The sequence below is a fragment of the Stegastes partitus genome, unplaced genomic scaffold, assembly GCF_000690725.1.
Source record: "Stegastes partitus isolate 25-593 unplaced genomic scaffold, Stegastes_partitus-1.0.2 Scaffold1511, whole genome shotgun sequence".
Classification (NCBI taxonomy): Eukaryota; Metazoa; Chordata; class Actinopteri; family Pomacentridae; genus Stegastes; species Stegastes partitus.
Window position 1 is genome coordinate 139,837 of NW_007579242.1, and position 22,466 is coordinate 162,302.

At 42.6% G+C, this 22,466-nt stretch overlaps 2 protein-coding genes across 3 annotated transcripts; one reads left to right on the plus strand and one right to left on the minus strand.

Annotated features, from left to right (window-relative positions):
* The first annotated feature begins 1,171 nt into the window (after window positions 1–1,171).
* ccn4a (cellular communication network factor 4a) lies at window positions 1,172–9,523 on the plus strand. Its single transcript, XM_008300217.1, has 5 exons — window positions 1,172–1,442; window positions 4,597–4,885; window positions 6,230–6,484; window positions 7,701–7,894; window positions 7,984–9,523. Exons 1-5 carry the CDS (start codon window positions 1,374–1,376, stop codon window positions 8,281–8,283), a joined length of 1,107 nt encoding a protein of 368 aa, XP_008298439.1. The 5' UTR covers window positions 1,172–1,373; the 3' UTR covers window positions 8,284–9,523.
* ndrg1a (N-myc downstream regulated 1a) lies at window positions 9,236–22,085 on the minus strand. Of its 2 annotated transcripts, XM_008300214.1 has the most exons (16): window positions 21,948–22,085; window positions 17,793–17,867; window positions 17,406–17,441; window positions 14,593–14,698; window positions 14,122–14,242; window positions 13,763–13,825; window positions 13,599–13,659; window positions 12,878–12,964; window positions 12,722–12,778; window positions 12,501–12,604; window positions 12,357–12,413; window positions 12,211–12,262; window positions 11,803–11,850; window positions 11,324–11,359; window positions 10,922–10,973; window positions 9,236–10,368 (listed from the first exon to the last, which is right to left on the minus strand). In XM_008300214.1, the coding sequence occupies exons 2-16, from the start codon at window positions 17,847–17,849 to the stop codon at window positions 10,109–10,111; spliced, it is 1,197 nt and encodes a 398-aa protein (XP_008298436.1). In that variant the 5' UTR covers window positions 17,850–17,867; window positions 21,948–22,085; the 3' UTR covers window positions 9,236–10,108. The 2 variants fall into 2 exon arrangements, with proteins under 2 accessions (XP_008298436.1, XP_008298437.1); XM_008300215.1 differs by lacking the exons at window positions 17,406–17,441; window positions 17,793–17,867; window positions 21,948–22,085 and adding an exon at window positions 15,271–15,324.
* Between the last annotated feature and the right edge of the window lie 381 nt (window positions 22,086–22,466).

The window sequence follows — 22,466 nt, forward strand, 5'->3', positions numbered from 1 at the left end:
TTTTAAGCGCTTAAAGAAAATCCACAGGACTACTCGATTCAGTTCAGCTGTTCACTTGTGCATTTAAAAAAATATATAAATATTATAACAGCTCACTGTATCACTGTAAGAGTTAAACTATACATACATCCACCTGTAGATGCTGTACATATTTCTTTAATTTAATTTTTCTTAAATTCACATACATTTCAGTTTTACCATGAACAAAAATGATTGAATTCAGTAGTTAAACATTAAGTTCAATGCCTTTACAGTCCCACAAATGCATAAATAACTGAATTTGAATCACATCATTTGACTTTCACTGAATTTGAAGAAACAAATTGGAATTTTTAAGCATTGAATTTCAATATTATTTTAAACTGAATTTGAATTTCAATCTAAGAAATTCAATTTCAAATGATAGGAATTATATATATATATTAATACAATTTAACTCCATTTCATTTGTCATCTCAAAGCACGACACAGGTGAGGATCGTACCAAAGTACAGGAAGAAACCCAACAAATCCAAAGATCCCCTCGGATTCTCTTTGAGAAAGCTCTTGGCAACAGTGGGAAGAAGATGGGGGGGAAAAAACTCCCGGGAGAGGAGTTAGAAAACAGACAAACAATACATAAGAGAACAATAAATAACACTAAACAATGACTGAAGCTGCGGTATTCAAATTATATGATTTAAAGTCAGTTTCTGGCTCACAAAACGTGCAAGACCATCAGTGGCCAGAGTGACAATGTGATCTAAATGATGGAGGATTACATGTGCACATGTGACTCTGGTGTCTGAAAATAGGAGCCACATGTCCATTGGTGCTGTTATTTGTAATGAAATGAGAAGGAAGGAAGATTTTGAATGTCTGCTTTTTTTGTTGTTGATTTTTCTAATCTATTTTTGCCCAGAATGAGGCTCCTGGATTGTGTCCCCCCACACTACTTAAAAAGAAATCAAGAAGAGATCTGATTACGGAGAGAGAGGAGGGATGGGTTTTTACTGCTTTCACATGCAGTTATAAAACACACGGATCTGTCCTTTTAATCCCAAAGTGAAGCAGGCGCGTCACAGAGTCCCTCCAGAGGATCCTCCGGACACGCCCAAACCACCGAGGCTGCCAATGCTCTGAAGAGGAGGCTCGGGTGAAAGTGGAGCGGAGGGAAAGGAGAGGAAACCGTCCCCTGTCAGAAAGTATGCGTCCCTTCAGACCTTACGTCAGCCCGGACTCTTTAACAGGCTGTCAGCGCGGCTCCGGACGCAGACTCGAGGTGCGCGGAGATGTCGGCGAGGGGACGAGGATGTAGCTCACCTGCGGACTGCTGCGTGTGGTGCGTTTAAAGACCCCCCACCACCCCCCGAACTCACTTCTGGATTCAATGCATGTGCGGTTCCTCACCAGTGATGAGTTGGCTCCTGTTGTGGATTCTAACAGCAGCTGGGATTCAACAGGTGGGATGGATGTGGAGAGGTTTCTCAAATTCTTCTCTTTTTTTTCTTCTTCTTCTTTTTAAAAAATGTGCGAACTGCATGTTTGACTTTTTAAGATGCAGGAGATCAGTGAAGTGATAAAATCCTGGGAATATGCATCTCTGTTAGATAGTGTCAGTGTTTCTAGATGCATCATAAGAAGATATAAAGACTTGCAGTGTGTTTGTTTGCTTCACAGTCGGTTTTAGTGAAAAATCCCATCTCTTCGTCATAACTACATAATGTTTAGATTTTCTTATAGGAATCTGTGTTTTTGCTACTCAGTGGGGAGTTTATATTCACCACATTTATGACAGATTAATCCCATTTAATCCAACCTTTCAAGACTTGACTATTTACATTTTTGCTTGCACTTTCTCCCTCCTTTTTTTCCACTTATTACAGCATCTCATTAATATTCATGAGGCCATCTGCAGATGTTTTCCTAAAAACAAGTTCCATTTTGTATTTTTTCTTTATCTGATCGCATTATTCTCCTTCTCTGACATCCTCTAAGACCGCTCATTAATGTCCTCGATGCTTCTGGAGTTCAAGTTGCAGTGTGAGATGCTGATCACCCCGCGGCTTCCACAGTTTGCTGTATTTTACTGCCACCTGGTGGTTATTTGGGGAACTGCTCCCCGAATGGCTTCATCTGTTTTCTTTTATTTCTCATCTGTCTCTCACTTAGTAAATCTGTGGATCAGTCTGTGTGGACCAGCTTTTGGAAACTGCTTGGATAAACAATGAATATAAACAGTGATGGTTTGGGCATATATGAAGGGTTGTTCTGTTAGAGGCATAGTGAGACTGTTAGTTGTTATTTAGCAAGTAGTAGCCTTGTATAATAACTGGAACAAATATCAAGTTTGTCTAAAAAAAGATGTATTTTTCCCTAAAATATATTTTTCGCACTAGTTCCATTTAAGTGGCTTTGAGATAGAAGTTAAAAAACAACAGTGCCTGAGCAGCGCTTTCTCCTTTGCCCCCTGGTATTATCTGGACTTCTTTCTTAAACGTTTTCCTCTCCCCCGAGGACGGCTGAATCGGCTCCCACGGGTCATCTGACGTGGCCACAGGCCGACAGGAGGAAAACATCAAACCGGCAGGGTCATCGGTACTCATCACCTCTCGCAACAGAGAAAACAGCACTTTTATTACCCGGCTATCAGCAAAACACCACAACTATTTGAGGTCACAGTGGAAAGGAGATCATCTACTGAGGGCCTGATTGCACAGATATCTGCAAGATCACCAAACTATGTCTGCTCCTTTTTTTAGATGAGCTCTTTCTCTGATGCATTAGTTTTTTTCTGACAGTGATTAAACATTTCTTTTATAGAATCATGCAGCATTTAGTCGGAGAAGATAAACCGCTTCACTGGTGGTGACTGCATTAAACCCAGCGTTGATTAGCCGGCTCATTCTGTGGTGCATAATGGCATTAAGCCCAAGTTTTCATAATTATCTTGTGAAGCAGCTACCTCTCTGTGATCTCCATTAGAGCGCCTGTGCCCGTTTTGATATTTGTTTTTCCTTTTTGCAAATTAGCCCGATGGCTGCAGGCTAAATTAACTCTTCTGAGGGATGGCTTAGTGGCACAGCGGCGATTAAAGCTCATTTATCTGCATTAGCTTTCAACACCATACAGAGCAGTTATTAATATGAGCATAAATTCCACTGAAGTGCCGAGAACAAGCCCAGGAAAATGACACGCAGGGTACGCCTCACAATTAATTGCGGATTAAGCGCGCATCCATGTGTATGTGTGTCTTTTATGGATCGCGTGCTCCTCGCTTAAGTGCTCCGCTGCTCTAAGAATATGGGTCGCGTTCTGATTTATGAGCACGCTGGCAACATTGGACCTCCAGTCACTTCCTGTTTAGGCCCGGCCACACTGTGGTAATTGTGATGGACGTGGCTCCTGCAACAGCTTCAGTGTGTCTCATTCATACAGATCCTCAGTGATCTTTTTATCACCGCAAAGTGGGTTGACATTTAGTGGATTTTTAACAACAAAAATACAAATCAGGCTTCCACAATATAAAGTTTTATGTGAAACTATTTGCAGCAAAAATGTAATGTGGCTTTTCTTCCCATAAAAAGGAAGCTTCAGTGTCTCACGAAAAACAAAACGACAACCTGGAGACCATTTTTCTGGCGTTTTCTTCCACCACACCCTGTTCCTAAAACAAGAAGAATTTAATTTAGACCCTTGCGTGCGCTGCTTGTTGTTGAAAGATGCGTCCCTAAATCAAAAAGTTTCTTCTGCTCAGCCTCCACCGTCCAACTCTAATCTCCAAGCAGTGGGCTGTTAATGTGCCTCGTGTGGCCTGTTGCAGCGAGAACATCTGCTTTTAAGAGCTGCAAAGCTCTTTACTGTGTGATCTTGGCGACACGGAGCAGCTTGTAGGAGTCGAAACACGCTGAGGGGGGAGAAATTAAGTTTCATTGGCAGGATTTTGCAACTATTCAGCACAGTTGTGGATGTTAAATATGGTGACAGAACACACAAAGCTGGACCCCGACATTGATTTAATAAGATTATCTCCACTGGGTGTTTCATTCATTTTTATAGCCTTATTTAATTTATTGCACAGCATGACCTCGGGGGAGTTTGCTGCTGCCAAGTGCCTGCTCAAAGGGTGTCTCTATATAATTGTCTAAGGTCTTGACCTTACTATGTGAAGAGGATTTATGCTAAATGAAATTGTGCTGTATACATAAAACCGAATTGAATTTCAGCAGTCATGAAGGCAGCGAAGCGGAAGTGGATAAATGGTGGATGTGCGACGTGTCAGATGAGTTGCCTACTGAGACGGGGTTAGCAAAGAGGGCTGGATATGAAGGAATTCCGGATTAAGATATTAAGATTATTGCCTCTCCACAGGGGGTCAAACACCTTTCATGCAATAAGAAATGGCATTTTGATTCTGCGCGAACACAATGAAGCAGCTACAGAAGTCACAATTTTCACTAATGCAGGCTCACTCGTGCACAACGCCACTAGTCATTTAGTGATTATATTTAACGAAAAATAAAATGAGCTGCACATCTTGCCTTGTGTTCGATTTGTTCATCTGAGAGGCTTTGAAGGCTTGTTTTGCTTATATTCTGTCCATTTTCTTCTCTGCAGGCCTACTCCCTGAATTCCACTGCCATGCCGCCCACCACAGCCGCCGTGTCCCCGACCGCAGACTCGTACAACCGCACGCAGTTCTGCAAGTGGCCCTGCGAGTGTCCCGAGGCCGCCCCCAAGTGCCCGCCGGGTGTGAGCCTCCTCATGGACGGCTGCGACTGCTGCAAGACCTGCGCCCGGCAGGTGGGCGAGGTGTGCAACGAGGCGGACACGTGCGACTACCACAAGGGACTGTACTGCGACTACAGCTCGGACAAGCCTAGGTACGAAAAAGGAGTGTGTGCATGTAAGTGTCACTCACAGAAACAAACAACTGTTACACGGCAAGAAAAATCCCAGTTAAGTTTGTAATGTTTGCTTCACTGATCACACTGCAGTTTAAAGTGCAAGATTGGATTTGAGTAGTTCAGGTGTTTGCTGCCATATAAACTCTGGTCGTCATGGTAACGGGAGAGGCGCTATTTGGCAACACGTTGCACTTTAATGTCGCCTTTTACATCATCATTCAGATTTCTTCCATGTTTCTCGTTTGTAGCTGCATGAAGACATTATTATGCAGCTATTTGTTTGCTGCTGTGACATGTGATGATGCTAAATGTAATAAATAGATAAAGATAAAAGATAAATAAATAAGAAAATGACATCTAAATGCAATGGCAAGAGTTGCAAACCACACATGAAAGTGACTTTTTGACCTCCGAAATTGTTTTGTTGATGTTTGCATGTTGAAAATGATATCCAAGTCGCAATACTTACAAAGAAATGTTTACACTGTTAGTATTCTGAGAACCACTGGCCTCTTTACTGCATCTCTGCAGACTGTGTAGTCTTAGAACTAATCTGTGTTTGACATTAAGACCAGTGCTGTCTTTCACTCCACTATTGTGAGCGGCACATTGCAAGAGCGACTCGCAAAGAAGACCTGCGATGCAAATAATCGTGTGATCATGACACAACAAAGAAGACCTGTTTTTTTAATTTTCATTTTACATATTTTATATTGTCATTTTTTCACAGAGTTTAGAATCATTTGGGGATGCAGTCTTTTCATTTATTCATTCACGGTGACTGTTGCTGCATATGTTCCACACACGTCTTTATTGTCTCCAAACAAAGCACGGAGAGGGAAATGCTTTCCTTGTGATGAAATTTGTAGTGTTGCTTGTAAAAAAACAAAAATTTATTGGTTTGAGGGTTTGTTATTGGCCTATAGGCAGAAAGCGGCTTTTTCATTCACAGCAGCTCAGGCTTTAAATGCCAAAACTTTATTACACAACCGGGTGCCACTTTAACTAAAACTAACAGTCCTGCAATGAATCCAACCTCTATGAAGTTAAAAATGTAAAGTTTTTGGTCAAAATTGTGTTTAAGAGGTGTTGATTCAACTGTATGCTCATTTTGGAAGCCCCAGTTTGTGATGCTGTTAAACTGTATAATGTTGACGAATGTTTCTATTTTTTTGTCCGCTTCATGCATATCAGCCACGACAGCCTAAAATACAACAGCAGCATCTCTCTGTGTGATACAACGCAGTCCCAACAGCAGCACAAACCTCCGGGGCTTCCATGTGTTTGCAGTTTTCCCTCCACGTCTCTATAATGTGCGGCCGCCTGTCGTCCCTCTCTGCCAGATATGGTGGGAACCGGCTGCGAGCACGACGGCGTGATCTACCGTAACGGCCAGAGCTTCAAGCCCAGCTGCAAATACCAGTGCGTGTGCGTGAACGGTGCCATCGGCTGCGTGGCGCTGTGCACCGAGTCCCAGCCTCCCCGAGTGTGGTGCCAAACCCCACGCCGGGTCAAAGTCCGGGGAATGTGCTGCGAGCAGTGGATCTGTGACGAACCCAAGAGGGGGCGCAAGACAGCGCCGCGACATGCAGTAGAGGGTAGGGCACTTTGGATGGAAGTACCAGTGGTGGAGTATGTGGTCGCTCGGTGAAGCTACCAAACGGCCCTCAGCTCAAGTGAATGGAGTTAATTCTGTGGAATAAACTAGGAAATCTTTAGGATTTTATTGACTCTTAATTAACCTGACTCAGTGTCATTACTTTAGGATTTATGCAAACTAACTCTCAGGTTAAAGGACTTCTTAAAACTGAAGATTGATGGAGTTCTGCGCACAGATGCATGTATTAGACTGTTAAAAAAGGCTGTAAGAAGTCAGAAAAAGGCAGACATGCGCATACAAAAACTCTGAATGACTTCATATAATTTCAAAATGTTGAATATTTCTGCGTATTAGTGGTTGGTTACAGTAGTAATGTACACATTTTTTTCATCAAAAAATTATCTTGAGAAGTAAAACAGAAGCAGCTGTGTTTGAAAGCGGCTCTCAGAAAGTGCTTATGTGGTCCAGGAGGAGCATGAGGTTTGGTGTGTTGTTGTCTGAGTGTGTGTGTGTGTGTGTGTGTGTGTGTGTGTGTAGCAACAGACCGATCCTTTCCTGTGGAAGCCCTCACACTGTTCTTTGGGTCATGTCCAGTTTCCAGTCATTTGGTGCTGCGGAGGCAAGAATGTGAACGAAGATTTCTTTGTGTTGCATAAGGAAACAAATTAGATCCAGACGAGCGGGCAGTTTAACAATTTAGATTAAAAGCAGATGGGGCGCAAAAAAGGGATGCAGTGTAACTTTGCATCTCATGTGTTCTCAAACATGGAACAGAGACGCTCCACGAAATCTACTAAAACTCACTGAACTTCCATTTGTCAGCAATATATTAAGAAATCAACCTGTTAGTGCTGCAAAAATGATTAGTTAGTACTGGAATGAATGTGAACTAGTGTATTATGTTAATCAATTGTTTGTCTTTTATGTCAAGCAAATGCAGAGTTTTCTTTCTCTGGCTTCTCAAATTCCATTCCTCTGTTTTATAACACTGTACATTAACATCTTTGGGTTGTAGATTGCTGGTCCTATAAAAACATGGCTCCAGAACTGCAGCTTTATTTACCTCATTATTTAATCTTGTTTGTCAAATTTGTGCATTCGAAGAAGCTTAGTGGTGGAGAACCAGCAGGGCTTAAAGCTGTAAACAGTAATAGAGTTTGTGCACATGACATGATGTATTTATTCATCGTGCTTCTCCATCTCTGCTGATCCAGCCTACCCAGCTGAGACCAGGAGCTGGCACAAGAACTGCATCACCCAGACTACCTCATGGAGCCCCTGCTCTAAGACGTGTGGCCGCGGCCTGTCCATGAGGATCTCCAACGCCAACGAACAGTGTGAGCTGGTCAAAGAGTCCCGTCTCTGCAACCTGCGGCCATGCGAGGTCGACATCACCAAACACATCAAGGTGGGGATTCTGCATCTGAATCTGGTCTAACGATGGTAAAAATTAATAAAAAACTTTCAGACTAAACATCGTCTTTTTTCCCCCTTCAGCCTGGAAAGAAATGTCTGAACATCTACAGGGAAGATCAGCCCTCCAACCTCACCATCTCCGGCTGCACCAGCAAGAAGCAGTACCGGCCCAAATACTGCGGAGTCTGCACCGACGAGCGCTGCTGCATCCCCTACAAGTCCAAGACCATCGACGTGGAGTTCGAGTGCCCTAATGGGACGGGATTCACCTGGAAGATGATGTGGGTTCAGGCCTGCTTCTGCAACCTCAGCTGCAAGAACCCTAATGACATATTCGCCGAGTTGGAGAGTTACTACGGTTACCCCGAGGTGGTGAACTGAGCAGTGACGTGTGCTCTCATCCTACCTTTTTCCTGACTTCTTATTTCTTACGTTTTGTATTTGTAATGATTATGTACAAGGTATTTTTCTTACGGCCTTTTTTCCTATTGGAAAAATCTGTAAATATGAAATATGTATGTGTCTCCGGAATGGATTCATAAAGCGTGGGGTGCTTTTTAAAAGAACTCTTTGCAAATGAAAATTTTCAAACAGAGCATGTGAAATATTGAAGGTTTAATTTATTTATGTGGCTTTTTTTTTTTGCATATGTAGTAACATATGCGATGGGATGCTCAACGTTGCCTGTCTTCGAACTCTACATAGATTATACTTGTGGGTATGCAGCTCATTAAATTTTCTTCATGATGAAAGTTTAAAAAAAAATAGGGATGGACTCAGACGCCAAAGACAAAGCCTCGTTTTTAGGATTCCATCTTTAAATATGCAAGAATGACACAATCAGGGAAGATCTGTTACAAGTTGTTTGTTTTTTTTATTGTCATTTTTTTAATAAATACAAACTGTTATGTCATTTTAATGCTTTTCTACAGCATTAGACGGTTGTGCATCGCATCTTTACAAAGCTGTGTGTATGTGTTCTACAAAGTAAAATGTTGCTGTAGTGCAAGTAAAATACAGGAGTAGAAGGTGTCGGGTAAGTTCTATGGCTATCCTCATGTTAACATGTGGACCTATCTCTTCACTCACCCAAATAAAATCCACAACCACATAGGAGCATCACGTCTATAAAGTCAACAATTCCATGGCACGTTTTTTGTTTTTTTTGTTCCTTTGTGCTTTGATTGCATAGAAATCATCATTTAAAAAAAAAAAGAAGAGGAAAGAAACGTTTATGTCTGAAGTTATGATCCATTAATAAAGCATATAATGTAAAAGCTTTCGAATTTGTATCTCAGAGTGTTTTGATTAATGACGAAGCGTAGTCTCAGTGGAATGTACTAAAAATTTATTCCCGAAACGATGTATTAAAAATTTCATCTGTGAGCTGATATAGCAAATGGTTTCACTAACAGACAAACTAAAAAAAAAAAAATGGACGCAAGACGCAGGATGAAACATTATTCGCTGTATATACACGATATACTTGAAGTTTGTCCCTTAATTTTCAAAGTTACAAATGCAATTATTCATCCGAGTGCCTCCACATTCTCTTTCCAAGTCTACAAATCTGCTCCTACGTACAAACGACAACACTTCAGACATGGAGAAAGAAAAAAAACAAAAGAATAAATGATCAGACAATTACAGTAAGAACAGAAAACAGACATTTACAGTCGGGTATATTTGAGAAAGCTGTGTCAATATGGTAAAAATGGATAAAAACAGGGTGAGGGAATGCTGCAGTGGAAATTAATTGGTTTTAATGTATGAGAAATTATAAGAGATACATTTACAAGCTGGTGTACTCGCAGCCACAGCTTTCTCCGACATTCTCTGCTTCGGCGTCCCCGAGTGCTGCGCTGCCTTTAATTACACTCACCTGACTGAGGAACTGAAACATTTTCTGTTCAGATATTAGTTCCCTCAGGATGACAAAGCATGCAAAAACGGTTGACCTTCACCTCCTACTCAAAAGACATATTTTCAAATTAGGGCATCTCAGCCGCACCTCTGCAGGCGAGTGTCCATTGTGCGCTTTTACAACTCTAGGTATACAATCTTTCTCTACATCGTGTGTGCGTAGGATTGCCTGTGTGTGAATTAGAGACGGCGCAGCACAAACCGAAGGGACCTTGAGTGGTTTTTTTTTTGTTTTTTTGAAGGGGTTGGGGGGTGGGAGGCGTCTGGCAAAACGGAGGGTCACTTAGCAGGAGACTTCGGTGGACTTGGGAACGGCCTGGTCCACGTTGTTGTTGGCCGTGCTGTCCGCGGAGGTGTCCATGTGGGAGCGGGCGTGCTGGGCGTCGGCCGTGTGGCTGCGGCTGCGGCTGCCCTCGTTGGTGTGCGAGCGGGAGCGGTTGCCCTCGCTGGTGTGGGAGCGCGAGCGGTTGCCCTCGAAGGAGGTGACGCTGGAGCCGGAGGCGGTGCGGGAGCGGACCAGGCGGGTCATGCTGGCGGAGGGCACTGAGGGGAAGAGGAGGGGGTTCAATTTTCATGCAACTCTATATTGAACTTTTAAAAAGATGTTGCATTTTTATTCGCTATGATAATCTGACAGCTGTAGTTAGTCGTTACTGTGCAGAAAAATATTTTTAAACGAGTAAAACATTAAAATTCTGTTTCCAGATTAATGCATCAGTAATAATCATCAAATGGAAAGATAATAGCCACTAGATCTGAACTTATATTTTCTAAGTAAAGAATCTGAACACTTCCTCCATTAATATTCTAAGTGTACTCTATATTTTAATTAACTTATGGATCATCATTAGACTGACTATAAGCTACAACTTAGTGAATTCATGAGCCATTTCATTTGTAACACAAAACCCTCATCTGTCCACAAGGTGGCAGAAAACTCATCTCTAACAGGTCTGTAAACATTTATCCTTCCATGCATTTTTGCAGTGCAATCTTATTTTTTAAAGAACATTATCAGTCGGTAGAGGCAAACTTAACCTTATCATATCTGAGCACTGCATACAAACTGATAACACGGCGCGTCTTGAATACTTACTGTATCCCATGCCCTGAATGAAGTACTTGAAAGCTTCTGTCAGTTTGGCAGGCTGCAGAGAAAGACAGATAATCAGTCCTCTAATCATTAATTATCACACTTGTTTACATAACATCGACAAACTCGGTCTCTCATCCAGCAGCTCTCTGCCCTGGATCTGAGATATGACAGCTGCTACGAGCAGGTGCTGTGCAGCATGGGAGGATTACAACCTGACAACTGTGGTCCATGTCTGGTGCTTGTTAATGCTCTTAAGTACCACCTTCTTATGCCATCTACCCCTCCACCTGACCCCTCCGTGCAGATTATCTGACCCCTCGTCCAGCCTGCTCTATAACATCAATGCCTCGCAGGGCTTTTTTTAAAATGTATTTTTCCTGACACACAAACAGACATACACACCTGGTCAACCTGGGGCATGCCACCGCAGTCAGCCATCTGGAGAGACAAGGGAAAACACAAAAGAGGCCATTAGAGTTTAGCGTGTTGTACATTTGCAGAGCAGTGGACACAAGCCATTGCCCCCCATTATGTTCAACATGTCCTATTTGAACACGGTGAACACCTTGTCCCTGCCGCCTCCAATCAGTGTTCCTCTAGACCCTGAACAGTTAACCCCAATAAATAGCACCCATTTTGAGTCTAACAGCCATTTGCTTTCGCTTGTGGATCATTTAAGGTTGCCAAAGGCCAACACAAGTAGGTCAGTCGCGGCACTGCGCCTGTGAGGACGCATTCAGCTGTCACATAGCCGGTTAATAAGTCACCAGGTAAATGCTGAGCCACTGGAATCTTATCAGGTGACGTGTTTCCATCAAGGCTATTATAATCTGAATGAGAATATGGGGCAGGAGGTGCAGGGGCAGAAACGGGTCGCTCACCTTGAGCAGTGTAGTCTTTGTTGGGTCCAGCTTGGTGTTGCATTCAACCTGTAGGTACAAATCAAAGACATCTATTAAGGCAAGTATTTTTATGATGTTTGCATTTAACTTGAAGGGTAATAAATAGAAATCAGTAATGCTCTTTGGAAGATTTGGGGCCCTTTAGGAGCTAAAAGCAGCAACAGTCACACATATCTCTTAACTTTAACAGATTGAAACTACTCTAAGTTCCCAACACTGTTCCTGCTTAAGACATGTTGTCCTCATGCGTTTAATCTTGTATATCTCTTGGGCTTAAACAGACGACCAAAGTGAATGGAAAACACGTCCAGCACAAGTTAACCGTTATAACGGTGGTGGGAAGTCTAATCATTAGCATTAAAGTCTCGTCTTAATGTCTCAACTCACCACAGCCTCAACAGCGGGAGAATTGTCGCCAACCACCAGCAGGGAAGGGCACCTGCAGAAAAGAAACACATGCATTCAATGTTGATCAAACACTAGAAATGACACTATCATTTGAATAAAAGCGATGCTGCTTGACAACAACTTACTTGAGGGTTCTGACATTGCTTCCAGGGACCGGCCTCTCGACTTCCAAATCCCTCCGACTGTAAACAAACACTCAGGTTAGAAATCTTAAACAAATCCCACTTTTACTTTATTAAAATGTGAATTTTAGCCTTTGTTGCGGTTACCTTTCATAGGACTTGACAAAGAGATGCAGGTTAAACTGGTTCATGTCGTTTAGGATGTGGTGGCGGTATGTTGCAATTAAGTCCTGGTTGTGGTGGATCTCCTCCTGTGATGACCAAAACATAAATGTGTTTAACTCAATAAGACCTAAAAGTAAAAACAACTGAGTTTACTAGATTTCAATAAAAATCCCAACATCCTTAAACAGAATTTGAATGTGTACCTTTCCAAAGAGGTGGCCGATGATCATGTCAGGCATGGCGTGGGTCCAGCCGCTGATCTGAAGTCAGACCAAAAAAAAGTTCATTCAGCTTCACGTCCAAAATTCTAAGTTATTGCTTTGTCATTGTTGCTGTAGCTGTGAATGTGGATTTATTACCTTGTGTGCAGCCCAGTCCATCCATCCCTCAGCACATGGGTTGATGTTGATGAGCAACAGGCCCTCCATCATGTTGGGATAGTCCAGCTAAAACCACATGAAACGTGACAATTAGTTTTGCTACTTAACTTCTTCTTACCACTATAAATGCAAAAAATATTTAAATAGATGTACAAAAACTGGGTGCTCTTGCTTGTGGCCTTCAGTGTTTTGGGGATTTTGGAGTCTGTGCTGTTCGTGGGTCATTTCAAGGAGTTATTTAGGTTGCAGGCTGAAATCTGTCACATGATCATATCGGATTACTTTGTGACTGATTTATTCTATTTTTGTTAGGTTTCCAGGGATAGTTTGTGTTTCCTGCCTGGAACCGATGTAAGTCTCTTCAAAGAGGTATTGCCTGTTAAATTAATATATTGTGTCACGGTGTACAATGTAGTTTCAGTTGCAGAGAAAGCTGCTGCAAGGAGTTAAAATCTGTATCTCCGTCAGCCTTGTGTCAACACAGCGAGACTTCCTATCGAGCACAGTGTTAGTGTTGAGCTGATCGAGTACATTCCTGAGGCTTTTATGGCTCAGCAGGCTCAAGCAATAAGCACTGCTATATTGCCAAAATCAGCACAAAAAAAAAAAAGCTGAAACACATTAGCTGGCTCTGCTAATCCCAGATTGATTAAAACTCAAAATTATGAGGCGTGATTATGAAACGAGGGGGCAAACTTACAGCGAATCTGGTCAGAACGTACGCTCCAGCTCCGATGCCCATTCCAATAACACTCTTCAGGCTGGTGTGCACAAAAATACATGGAAACTGTTAGAACAACCGGTTAGAAGAGATCTTAAATGTGGAGAGTTAACTGTCGGGGTGGGAACTGAAGCTCAACTTACCCAAAGTGCTTCAGCACCAGTGGGAGAGTCTCAGACAGCTGGTCCATAGATGGGTACTCATACCTGGAAAACAAAACACCTATTGTTACAAACCAATTCAATAAAAATCCACTATCTAATCACTTATTGTTATCGGCGTTTTCAGTTTTCACACTGCGTTCAGGTAGAGCTGATATGAGGCAAAGTCCTCTCCATCAAAGCAGAGATTAGACAGAACGAGATAAACACCTGTCCCTACAACACACTCGTCAAATTAGGTCGCCTTAAGTACATGTGCAGTGATCTACCTGTTAAGTCAAAGGTCGCAGACTGCTTGACATACATTAGGTGTCTAATGTGCGTTTGTGCGCTTGGCTCACCCAGTGGAAAAAGTGTTAGCGCCCTCATGCTGCCCCAGGGCATCGACGTGACACACGGCAAAGTGGTGCATGATTTCTGCCATGTCCTCATGGTTGAAGAGCGTGTCCCAGCAGGTTTTGTCTGGATAACAGGGAAAAAAATGGGGCACAAAAAAAGGAGGAGGAGGAGGATGAGTGATATTCGACTGAGGGGAAGAAAAGACCTCTAATAACCTGAAAAACCTGAAAAGACACAGAAGACGCGGACGGCTTGTTTTTGTAGAACATGCAAATGTTTCCTCCCAATGTGAGATTTAACTTCGTAACACTGGAAGAGTTTAGATTGGAGTTAACAGTATAAAGTTAGCTTGATGAACTTAATCGGATCCCACATGGTACAGTAATTCAAAAGCACCCCCAGCTTTAGGCACAACAACAACAGATGTTTCGCCCTCGTAGAGCTGAATAAGGAGAATAAGGAGTCGGGCTTACGGTTCAGTCCAATGTCGTGGAAGGTGAGGATGACTGGTCTGTCACCCTTGGGAACCCCCTTCATCGTACAGTGAAGCCTTCCATGAGGAGTCTCCACATCGTGCTCCTATAGACGTAAAATGATATCCAAGCTTAGAATAAAACCTAGAGACCATTTAAAAATGCTGTCAAAATATATTCAGGAATTCATTTTTTTATTTCTAAAGGCAGAAAAATGGTGCATCCTCATACCTAATGCAATAATAGTCCGCATTGTTAAAAAAATAGCACATTTACAACCATTACTAAGCAGAAATTGCATAAAATGACTAAATTAGAGCATCTTCCTTCATGCACTCAGCATCAATTCCTTCACACAATGCTTCACCAAAGCTTCGTCACACTTTTTTTCTTTCTGTCATCAAAATTTTAAGCCGTTTTTAGCTGCTTAATTTTTTAAGCTACTTTAAAGCTGCATTTCAAAGATTGCCCACTCATTAAAATCTAATCCACTCTTCCCAATGAGCCACAAAAAAAATAAACATTAAACTCTCTCGCTCCATTTTTGCACCTATTCAACAACTCCAACCGCAGCAGCAACAAACTGCAGAAGCTGCCGTCCAGCAGGCAGCATAATCCAGCAAATCCACTGGAAACTACTCAACGAAAACGTTTCAATAAAGCTTCTCCTCTACTCACGGAGACTTCAATCTCATCGACAATCATTTCCACATCAGGATCCTCCAAAACCATGCTTGCGGAAGACGTGTTGAACTCCGTTCGCTGCTGAAAACTGAAGTAAACGGTGGCTCCCTGAGCTATAGATCCAACAGTTGGCGAGCTTGTGAAGTCGTTGAGCCCTGCACCGAGGGCTGCATTTATACCCCCGCTGCTTACCACTTGGCCTAAGCTCCCAGCCTCCCATGGTGCCTTGCAGGCTGGTCAAAACAAGCTAATTCTAGATGAAGATATCCCTAAATTGGATCAGCCAATGTCAGATACAGGGGCATGAGCTACTGAGTTGACGGGATGAGTAAAGTAGGTGTGTGTGATCAGCGGAAAGACGTGCTGAATGAATGAATGAGGGCAAGGCGGCAGCCATTAATGAGCAATATTTAGGAAAAACATCTGATGAAACAGGAAATCTGCAATGTCTCTCGAGGCTGGAAATCATTAAACAATGTGTTTTGATAGAAATCTGACACGTCTTCAGAAGGAGTCCTATGTTGTCACTGACTGATTTAATTCATTAGTTGATTTAGTTGTGCCAAAAATTTGGAAAAACAAACAAAATGAAAAGGTTAATATAGTTCAAGGATTATTCTTGTCTTGGAAGCCGTAGAGAAGTGCAACTTCCCACCTAAAAATGTCGCTTCTAAATGTGTGTCATTATGAAAAGAACGCAGTCATCCTTTTCTATATTTTCATCAACATGTATTTTTTCTGTGAGGATTTAACCATGTAAACAACAGCTGCCCCATAGTGACCTGACCCGTCGGCGTAGTGTACAAACTGACCTCTTAGGCGGTTTGTTTTCTAAACCAGTTCTGACTGCATGGAACCTGCTTTGGAGGAACATCCAAGTAGGCATCCAACCTGTTTACTGGATGCAATGTACGGGACTCCCTACACCTCGCTCCCCTCCTCCCTCCGCCGTTGCAGGGCACCGAAGGGCACATAGGCTACACAGCAGGGATAATCCTGCAAGGCAGCACGTGTGTGTGTAAGTGCACACGTGTACGTGCGCTTTCATGTGTGTGCATCCATGAAATTCAAAGTGGGGTAAAAGGCATTTGCGTGACAGCGTACGGGCATGAAAAATTCACTATTGTCACCCTCGAATAATCCGTTGTCAACAATTGTTGGAGGCTTAGCTGCCACAGAGCTATCAGACGCTTGACTTGTGTAATTCAGGTCATTCAATCAGTCGGTGTCTCGCCAAAGAAAGTCGAAGAACTTCAAAAGCAAACTGGCTATTTGATGACTGAAGATCTTGATAAAACTTCCGTCTTATTTCACATACAAAAGAACACGTTCTTCTTAATGGCACGACACTTTCAAGACCACTTGAAATCAAAGTGGATTCATTTTTGCAAGCAGCGTCTTTCTTGCTGACCTCACCTACCCCTCAGTGTTTTTTGTTCTCATACGCAGCATTTATCGGAGCTCTATCCGCTATTTTTTCGTCTCTCCCCTTAACTCTCACCCCGACTGGTCGAGGCAGATGGGTCTAGTTCTGAGAATGGGTTCTTCCTGTTTATAACTGGAGATTTTTCTCCTCAACCGTCATCGAAGGGCTGCTCAGAGGGGAATTTTTGGATTTGTTGGGTTTCCCTTCATACTATTATACTGTACAGTCTTCAGCGTTACTATATAAAGTGCCTGATTTAGTGAATTTGTGCGATGTAAGCAAAACTGAATTGAATCAACTGAAGACGGTCCTCTCTCTGCAGCAACAACACAATACAACTTGTGTGTTCTCAAGAGGAAACTGAAACTGTTGATACTCTGTGTTATCTTACAAATCCAGCCCAACGTGTTTTTCATCCCTCTCAGTATCTGACTGAATTAGTGGAGCCCTGATTAGATTTTAGTTCTAATAAAATTACAGCGGATGAAAGGTCATCACCAAGATGGATGAGACACCGAAGCAGCTCTGTTGACCAGTGGTTTAGTATTTCTCTACGGTAGCCACTAGATGGTAGTAGACGAGGCTAAATAACGGCTGTAAAACTGTGAGCATATACAGCCTGTGACTGGAAGAGTTTGTTGACACTAGCTGATAATACAGAGTTTACGACTGACGGGAATAAAAATAAATGCAGGAGCCATACCTGGGTAACAAGCTGCTGTACTGCCTCTCGCAAGCCCTGAAAGGAGAGAACAGAAAACATTAAACTAATGCAGTTACGGTGCAAGACGCTCTAATCAAATATCCTGAAGGCAGCTCCATCCTGTCACCAAATGTATTCTCACATCAACATGAGCATATTTTCAACAACACAACTCCTTTAATTGAACAAAGGATCAATAATTGAAGAATATTTTTTGTAGCATCTACAGAATGTGAAAAGTGATGCGTAATCATATCTGGAACATTTATCACATCGTTTTCTGTTGGGGTGTGCATTTTGGTGCAAATCTATCATGTAAATATATATATTGGATACTATTTTGGAATTACTTTCAAACATTGACTTGGGGCTTCTCAGCATACATACCGGCAGCTCCCTGTCAACCAGCAGGGGTTTGGACTCAACAACCTTGATGTCGTCCATTTCAAAGAGGTGCAGAGCCTGAGAATCAGAGAGATCAGAATAATTAGTGAGTCGTGTTTAAACACAAGTTCGGGAGGTTCAGAGCTTTTCAGATGCATGATGGGGGTGTAAAAGTACATGTTAGGATAAGGTGTTGATTTTTTCAAACTGCGGGGAAGCACTTACTAGTGTGCTCTTTACAATAAATTTAGATGCTTTCCCTCTCTTGCCGGGTCTCACAGCTCTTTTTAAAAGTGAGTATTGGCAGACTTGAAGATCCTGAGGCCATAAAATGACAGACTGCTTGAAGGTTGAGGTGGGTGTGTTTCCTATCCACACAAAGCCAAAGAGACTATCATTTTATGTAGACTGCTATATTAGGTGTACGTGAACAGGCTTGCAGCTGTGATCTGCACCAGCATGTGCATCAAACATGAAGCCCCACCCGACAACAGCGCATATCAGAGACCAACACGCCGTCTGACAAGGACTCACAACCTGACAAACAGGGTATGCAGGTGGGGGAGCCACAAAAGGGAGGTCCAGCAGAGTGGAAAAAGACGAACTGTGATTTCGGAGTAATTTTTCACCCTGCAGAAGAATACGTGTACGTCCACCATACATGCACTGTGAAAAGAGAGGACTGAAGTGGATTATTAACAAAGCAGAAGCAGTCCCTCCCTGATATTAGTTTCAAGATTGGGCAAGAATTTTCTTTCAAAAGAGGAACACTAAAGTCCTGTTCAAATAGAACAGAAAAAAACGGGATCTAAAGACAAAGAGACTGGGAAGGCAGAAGGAAAAAAAAAAGGGAAGAAGAGGGAGGGTGAAGAGAGGCCAAGCTGTGTGGATCATGATGCTCTGTTGGACTAGAGCAGGCAGGCTGTGACTCTGCATGCAAATGAAATTAGCCAGTTAAAGAGGGCTCTTTGTCCAACTGGCCCTGGTGGCTCCTGAGAGCCAGGGGTTTGCCCTCTTCTCTCCCACAGCTGAAGGGGGGCATGACTGACCAAGACACACATCCACATACAGGAAGCCCTGGTTCCCATCAAAACATCCCAGCTTCTTTTCAGCTCCCCCGCTGGCTTCCAAGCTCTGTGCATTCTGCCACTTCTCTCTGTTTGTCTAGGTTTCTGCTTGGATGCAGTCGCTATGTTTGCTCTTTTCCAGCCTCTCACAATGTGTTTTGTGCTCCCCGTCTTTCCTGTTTTTCTTTGTATACAGCAGCGGCAGAAAATTAATCAACCTTCAGGGCTGCACAGAGGTCGTCAGAGCCGGGTGGTAATGTAGAGACAGTGATCCATTATGTTTCAAATATGGTTGCCCGGCAGAATACACCCTAGACACACACACAGTCTCGCACAAACATGCTCTTCTGACTGGGAGACCAGTGCCAGCCAGATCTCACAATAGTGCAGAGGAAGAGGAGTATCAAACAACAGGTTCATTTGTCTGCTGCGGCCTTCTGAAACATGGCCACCAGTGCACTGCAGGGGCTTTGTTGAGGAGGACAAGAGATCAGCCCCCGCTGAGATTCCACAGCCATGTGAGAGAAGGCATGTTTATGATCATCACAATGTTGAAAGACGGCCATTTTAGCTTAGAAAATCTGAAATACAAGTCCACATGTCAACATGAGGGCCAACCTCTAAGCCCATTTTAAGCCTTTTGGCAAACACACTTAAATCAAACCACACCAGAGAGTTCATTAACTAAACTAAACTAACTAAATTCCTCTGGACTCGACTACCATCACCACCGTTAACATGCTGGCAGCAGAGACAGAGTCTGGCTGGGCAGAAGGCTGAGACAACTGGGTCACCTGCTGTTTACACCTGTGGCGTGCGTCAAACTGTCCGCATCACCGAGCTAATGTTTCACCTGGCCGAGAGGAGCGCGCAGAGGGAAATGTTTTAGTTCAAACCCCACAGGTCCTCATCCCAAGCAACAAGATACGAGTGCTGCTGCCATTATGTTTCTTATGTAATGATTTCACACATGTCAACAGGCTGTCATGGAGAGCAGATCTAGATAAATTTAATGAAACCCAGAAAACTTGAAAGAAGTTTAAATAGCTTCCAAATGCATGAACAAATACACTAAAAGGGGAAGTGAGTACAGTTTCTGCAGTGTATTTATTCTCACAGGGGTTGTGTGTTGCTGCTGCAGCAGAGGGGGGTTTCTGCAAACTGGTGTCATTGGCAACAGTCACACATTGTCTTAAACCGAGTCAAACCAGTTTCTACACGCAGATTCACTATTCAAACTTTTTTTTCTTTTTTTCTTTTTTACATAAAGATGTCAAGCTGTAGGAAAAGAAAAACACAACTATTCACTGAAACAGCTTCGGTCTGGCAGAAGTGAGACTGTGTTATGCAATCGTGGACAGGAAACTGTGGGAGGATATAGGTTCGGGATGATCCAAAATATGTAGCACGAAATCAGACGCATACCAAAGAACACAAACTCTATACTTGCGCTGTGAAATGTTGGCTGGTGGGGCTTCTATTATCTCTAAAAACAAGATTTGGGAGTAAACAAACTGAGTATTAAAGGCCCCTATTTGAATAGATGATAAGGTGTCGCTCCTTAAAGCTTTCATGATATGCAGAATTCTCCTGATTACGTACTGATTCCTAAAAAGCAGGCTCTCTTCACTTAACAGCGAGATAATGTGGTTTGAGCTTCAGAGGAAAACAACAACAACAACAGCGCTGGTGGAGGCCTACATAGCACATTAGTGCTTGTTTACCATGGTAAATCCAGAGATACGACACACTGCTTTAAGCCAGGACATCCAAGTTACAAAACAGCATGAGCTCAAACTCTCTCTTTGTTCGCTGAGCGAGCGAGAGAGTGAGAGGAGAGAGAGAGAAGCATATGTACTGATTAGATTTGGACATTAAGTCTCAATTTTAGAGAGCCTGAATCAAGGCCAGGCCAACCTTCCACCATTGCCTCCATATAGTTTTTAAATCCACGAGGCTGATGCATCCATCTGCAGAAACAATGATTGCTTCTCTAATCTTTGGGAACTCGCTTAATCTGTCAAATCCCTGGTTCTGAAATATCAGCACAGCAGCAGCAGCAGCAGCAGGCCTGCTGGACTTAAGCTCTTCCAGACCTACATTTTCAGACTGTAAGAGATATCAAAATGTGGGTTTCTTCATGGCTCCAGTCAGCTGTTGCGGGGAGGTCATGATGGGGGTCTGAGGGGATCACCGGTGGGTCCATGAGCATCAAAACATCACGAGCTCGCTGGTTTGAGCAGCTGTGAGATGTGTCCTCATGAAAGGCAACAACATCTACGGAGATAATCTTTTACACAAGACTGGATTTAACTATATCTCTTAATATTTTAATTAGCAGGGAATCTAAACAAAGAAAGCGGGTCAGTGTGCAGGTTTGTTTTGATGGTAGGATGTGCTTTACAGTTATATTTTTGGCAGGCCTCCACTAATACATTAGTTGTTTTTTAAAAGCACCATTTTTCCATATTTTTGATTTGTCCTGCTGCAAGCACCACCCCACTCCCCTCCTCCCACCCTCGTGTTTGTGTTTGTTTTCTTAATATTAGGGCTAGAAAGCAAAGAGGATTTGTTATGCAACTACTTCCCTCATAATATTTGCGACATTTGACATAAAAGCTTCATGTTTTCGGTGTGAGTGTGTGTGTGTGTGTGTGTGTGTGTGTCTCTGGTGTCACGTGTGAAAAGCATGTTGATCCATGACTGAGAAGCTACCTGTTTGCTGGCTATGCATGTCAGTGCCACTCCTTACTATTGAATGTACACCACATATTTTGAGAAATATGATTGAAAGTCCAAAAAAAAGGCGTATCCAAAACGCATTTACGCATGCAATTACGCACAGCCTTCATGTGTTTCCCAAGTGCACAAAATACCAAAACAATGCACTTTTTCTTATCTTTTTTTTTAATATTATTATTAATGATGAAGTGGAACAACACTTCTTTCCAATTTAAGCTGTTCTGCCAAACTGCACAAACAACATGTTCTAACATGTTGACAAACTGACTAGGAAGTAAGCGCACAGATCCCTATAAAATAATAAAAAATTGTGGGAGGGAAAGTTTTCTATTTTAAAGCAGAAACCTACCTGTTGGTTTAACTGCTGATTGTCCCGAGAAGAACACTCCCCAAAAAAAGTCCACAAAACTTCTCTTTTTTCTTTGAAACTGCGCAAATTGTTGCTGTGGCGTTGCTTTGTTTATAACGTGTAGCGCAAGGCGGATGTTTGAGGGAATTTTATAAAGCCTGGGGAGGCGCAGCCCGGCCCACTTTCCCCCACTGCTGTCTCGATTGGGCAACAGCAGCTGTGGGCTCGATAACGCAGATTTTTTTTTTCTAACTCTTTCCAGCGGTTGCATGATCAGGAAGCTGACACTCATGGCTAGAAAAAAAAAAACAAAACTCTAAAACGCACCTCCCATTTGCAATTTTCATTTTGCTTACATATGTTTTCAGTCATTTTTACCACATGGTTGCTGGAAAGAAAGAAAAAATCTCCCAAAACAGCTGAACTGAATGTATAGCCTATGAAACTTAATTGCTCTGTAACTTCCTTTTGTTTGCACTGCAACAGTGTCATCATTGCACCTTCTGGAGTGTCACATGT

What these genes read in the sequence shown, in the direction of transcription:
- ndrg1a (XM_008300214.1), bottom strand. Translation starts at nt 17,849, where the DNA reads ATGGACGACATCAAGGTTGTTGAGTCCAAACCCCTGCTGGTTGACAGG. An exon ending in TGGTTGACAGGGAGCTGCCG is followed by an intron (nt 17,442 to 17,792) that starts GTATGTATGCTG and finishes CTCTCCTTTCAG; the next exon opens with GGCTTGCGAGAGGCAGTACA. An exon ending in TCGGCCACCTCTTTGGAAAG is followed by an intron (nt 12,605 to 12,721) that starts GTACACATTCAA and finishes TGGTCATCACAG; the next exon opens with GAGGAGATCCACCACAACCA.
- ccn4a (XM_008300217.1), top strand. Translation starts at nt 1,374, where the DNA reads ATGTGCGGTTCCTCACCAGTGATGAGTTGGCTCCTGTTGTGGATTCTA. An exon ending in CAGCAGCTGGGATTCAACAG is followed by an intron (nt 1,443 to 4,596) that starts GTGGGATGGATG and finishes TCTTCTCTGCAG; the next exon opens with GCCTACTCCCTGAATTCCAC. An exon ending in CGAAAAAGGAGTGTGTGCAT is followed by an intron (nt 4,886 to 6,229) that starts GTAAGTGTCACT and finishes CCTCTCTGCCAG; the next exon opens with ATATGGTGGGAACCGGCTGC.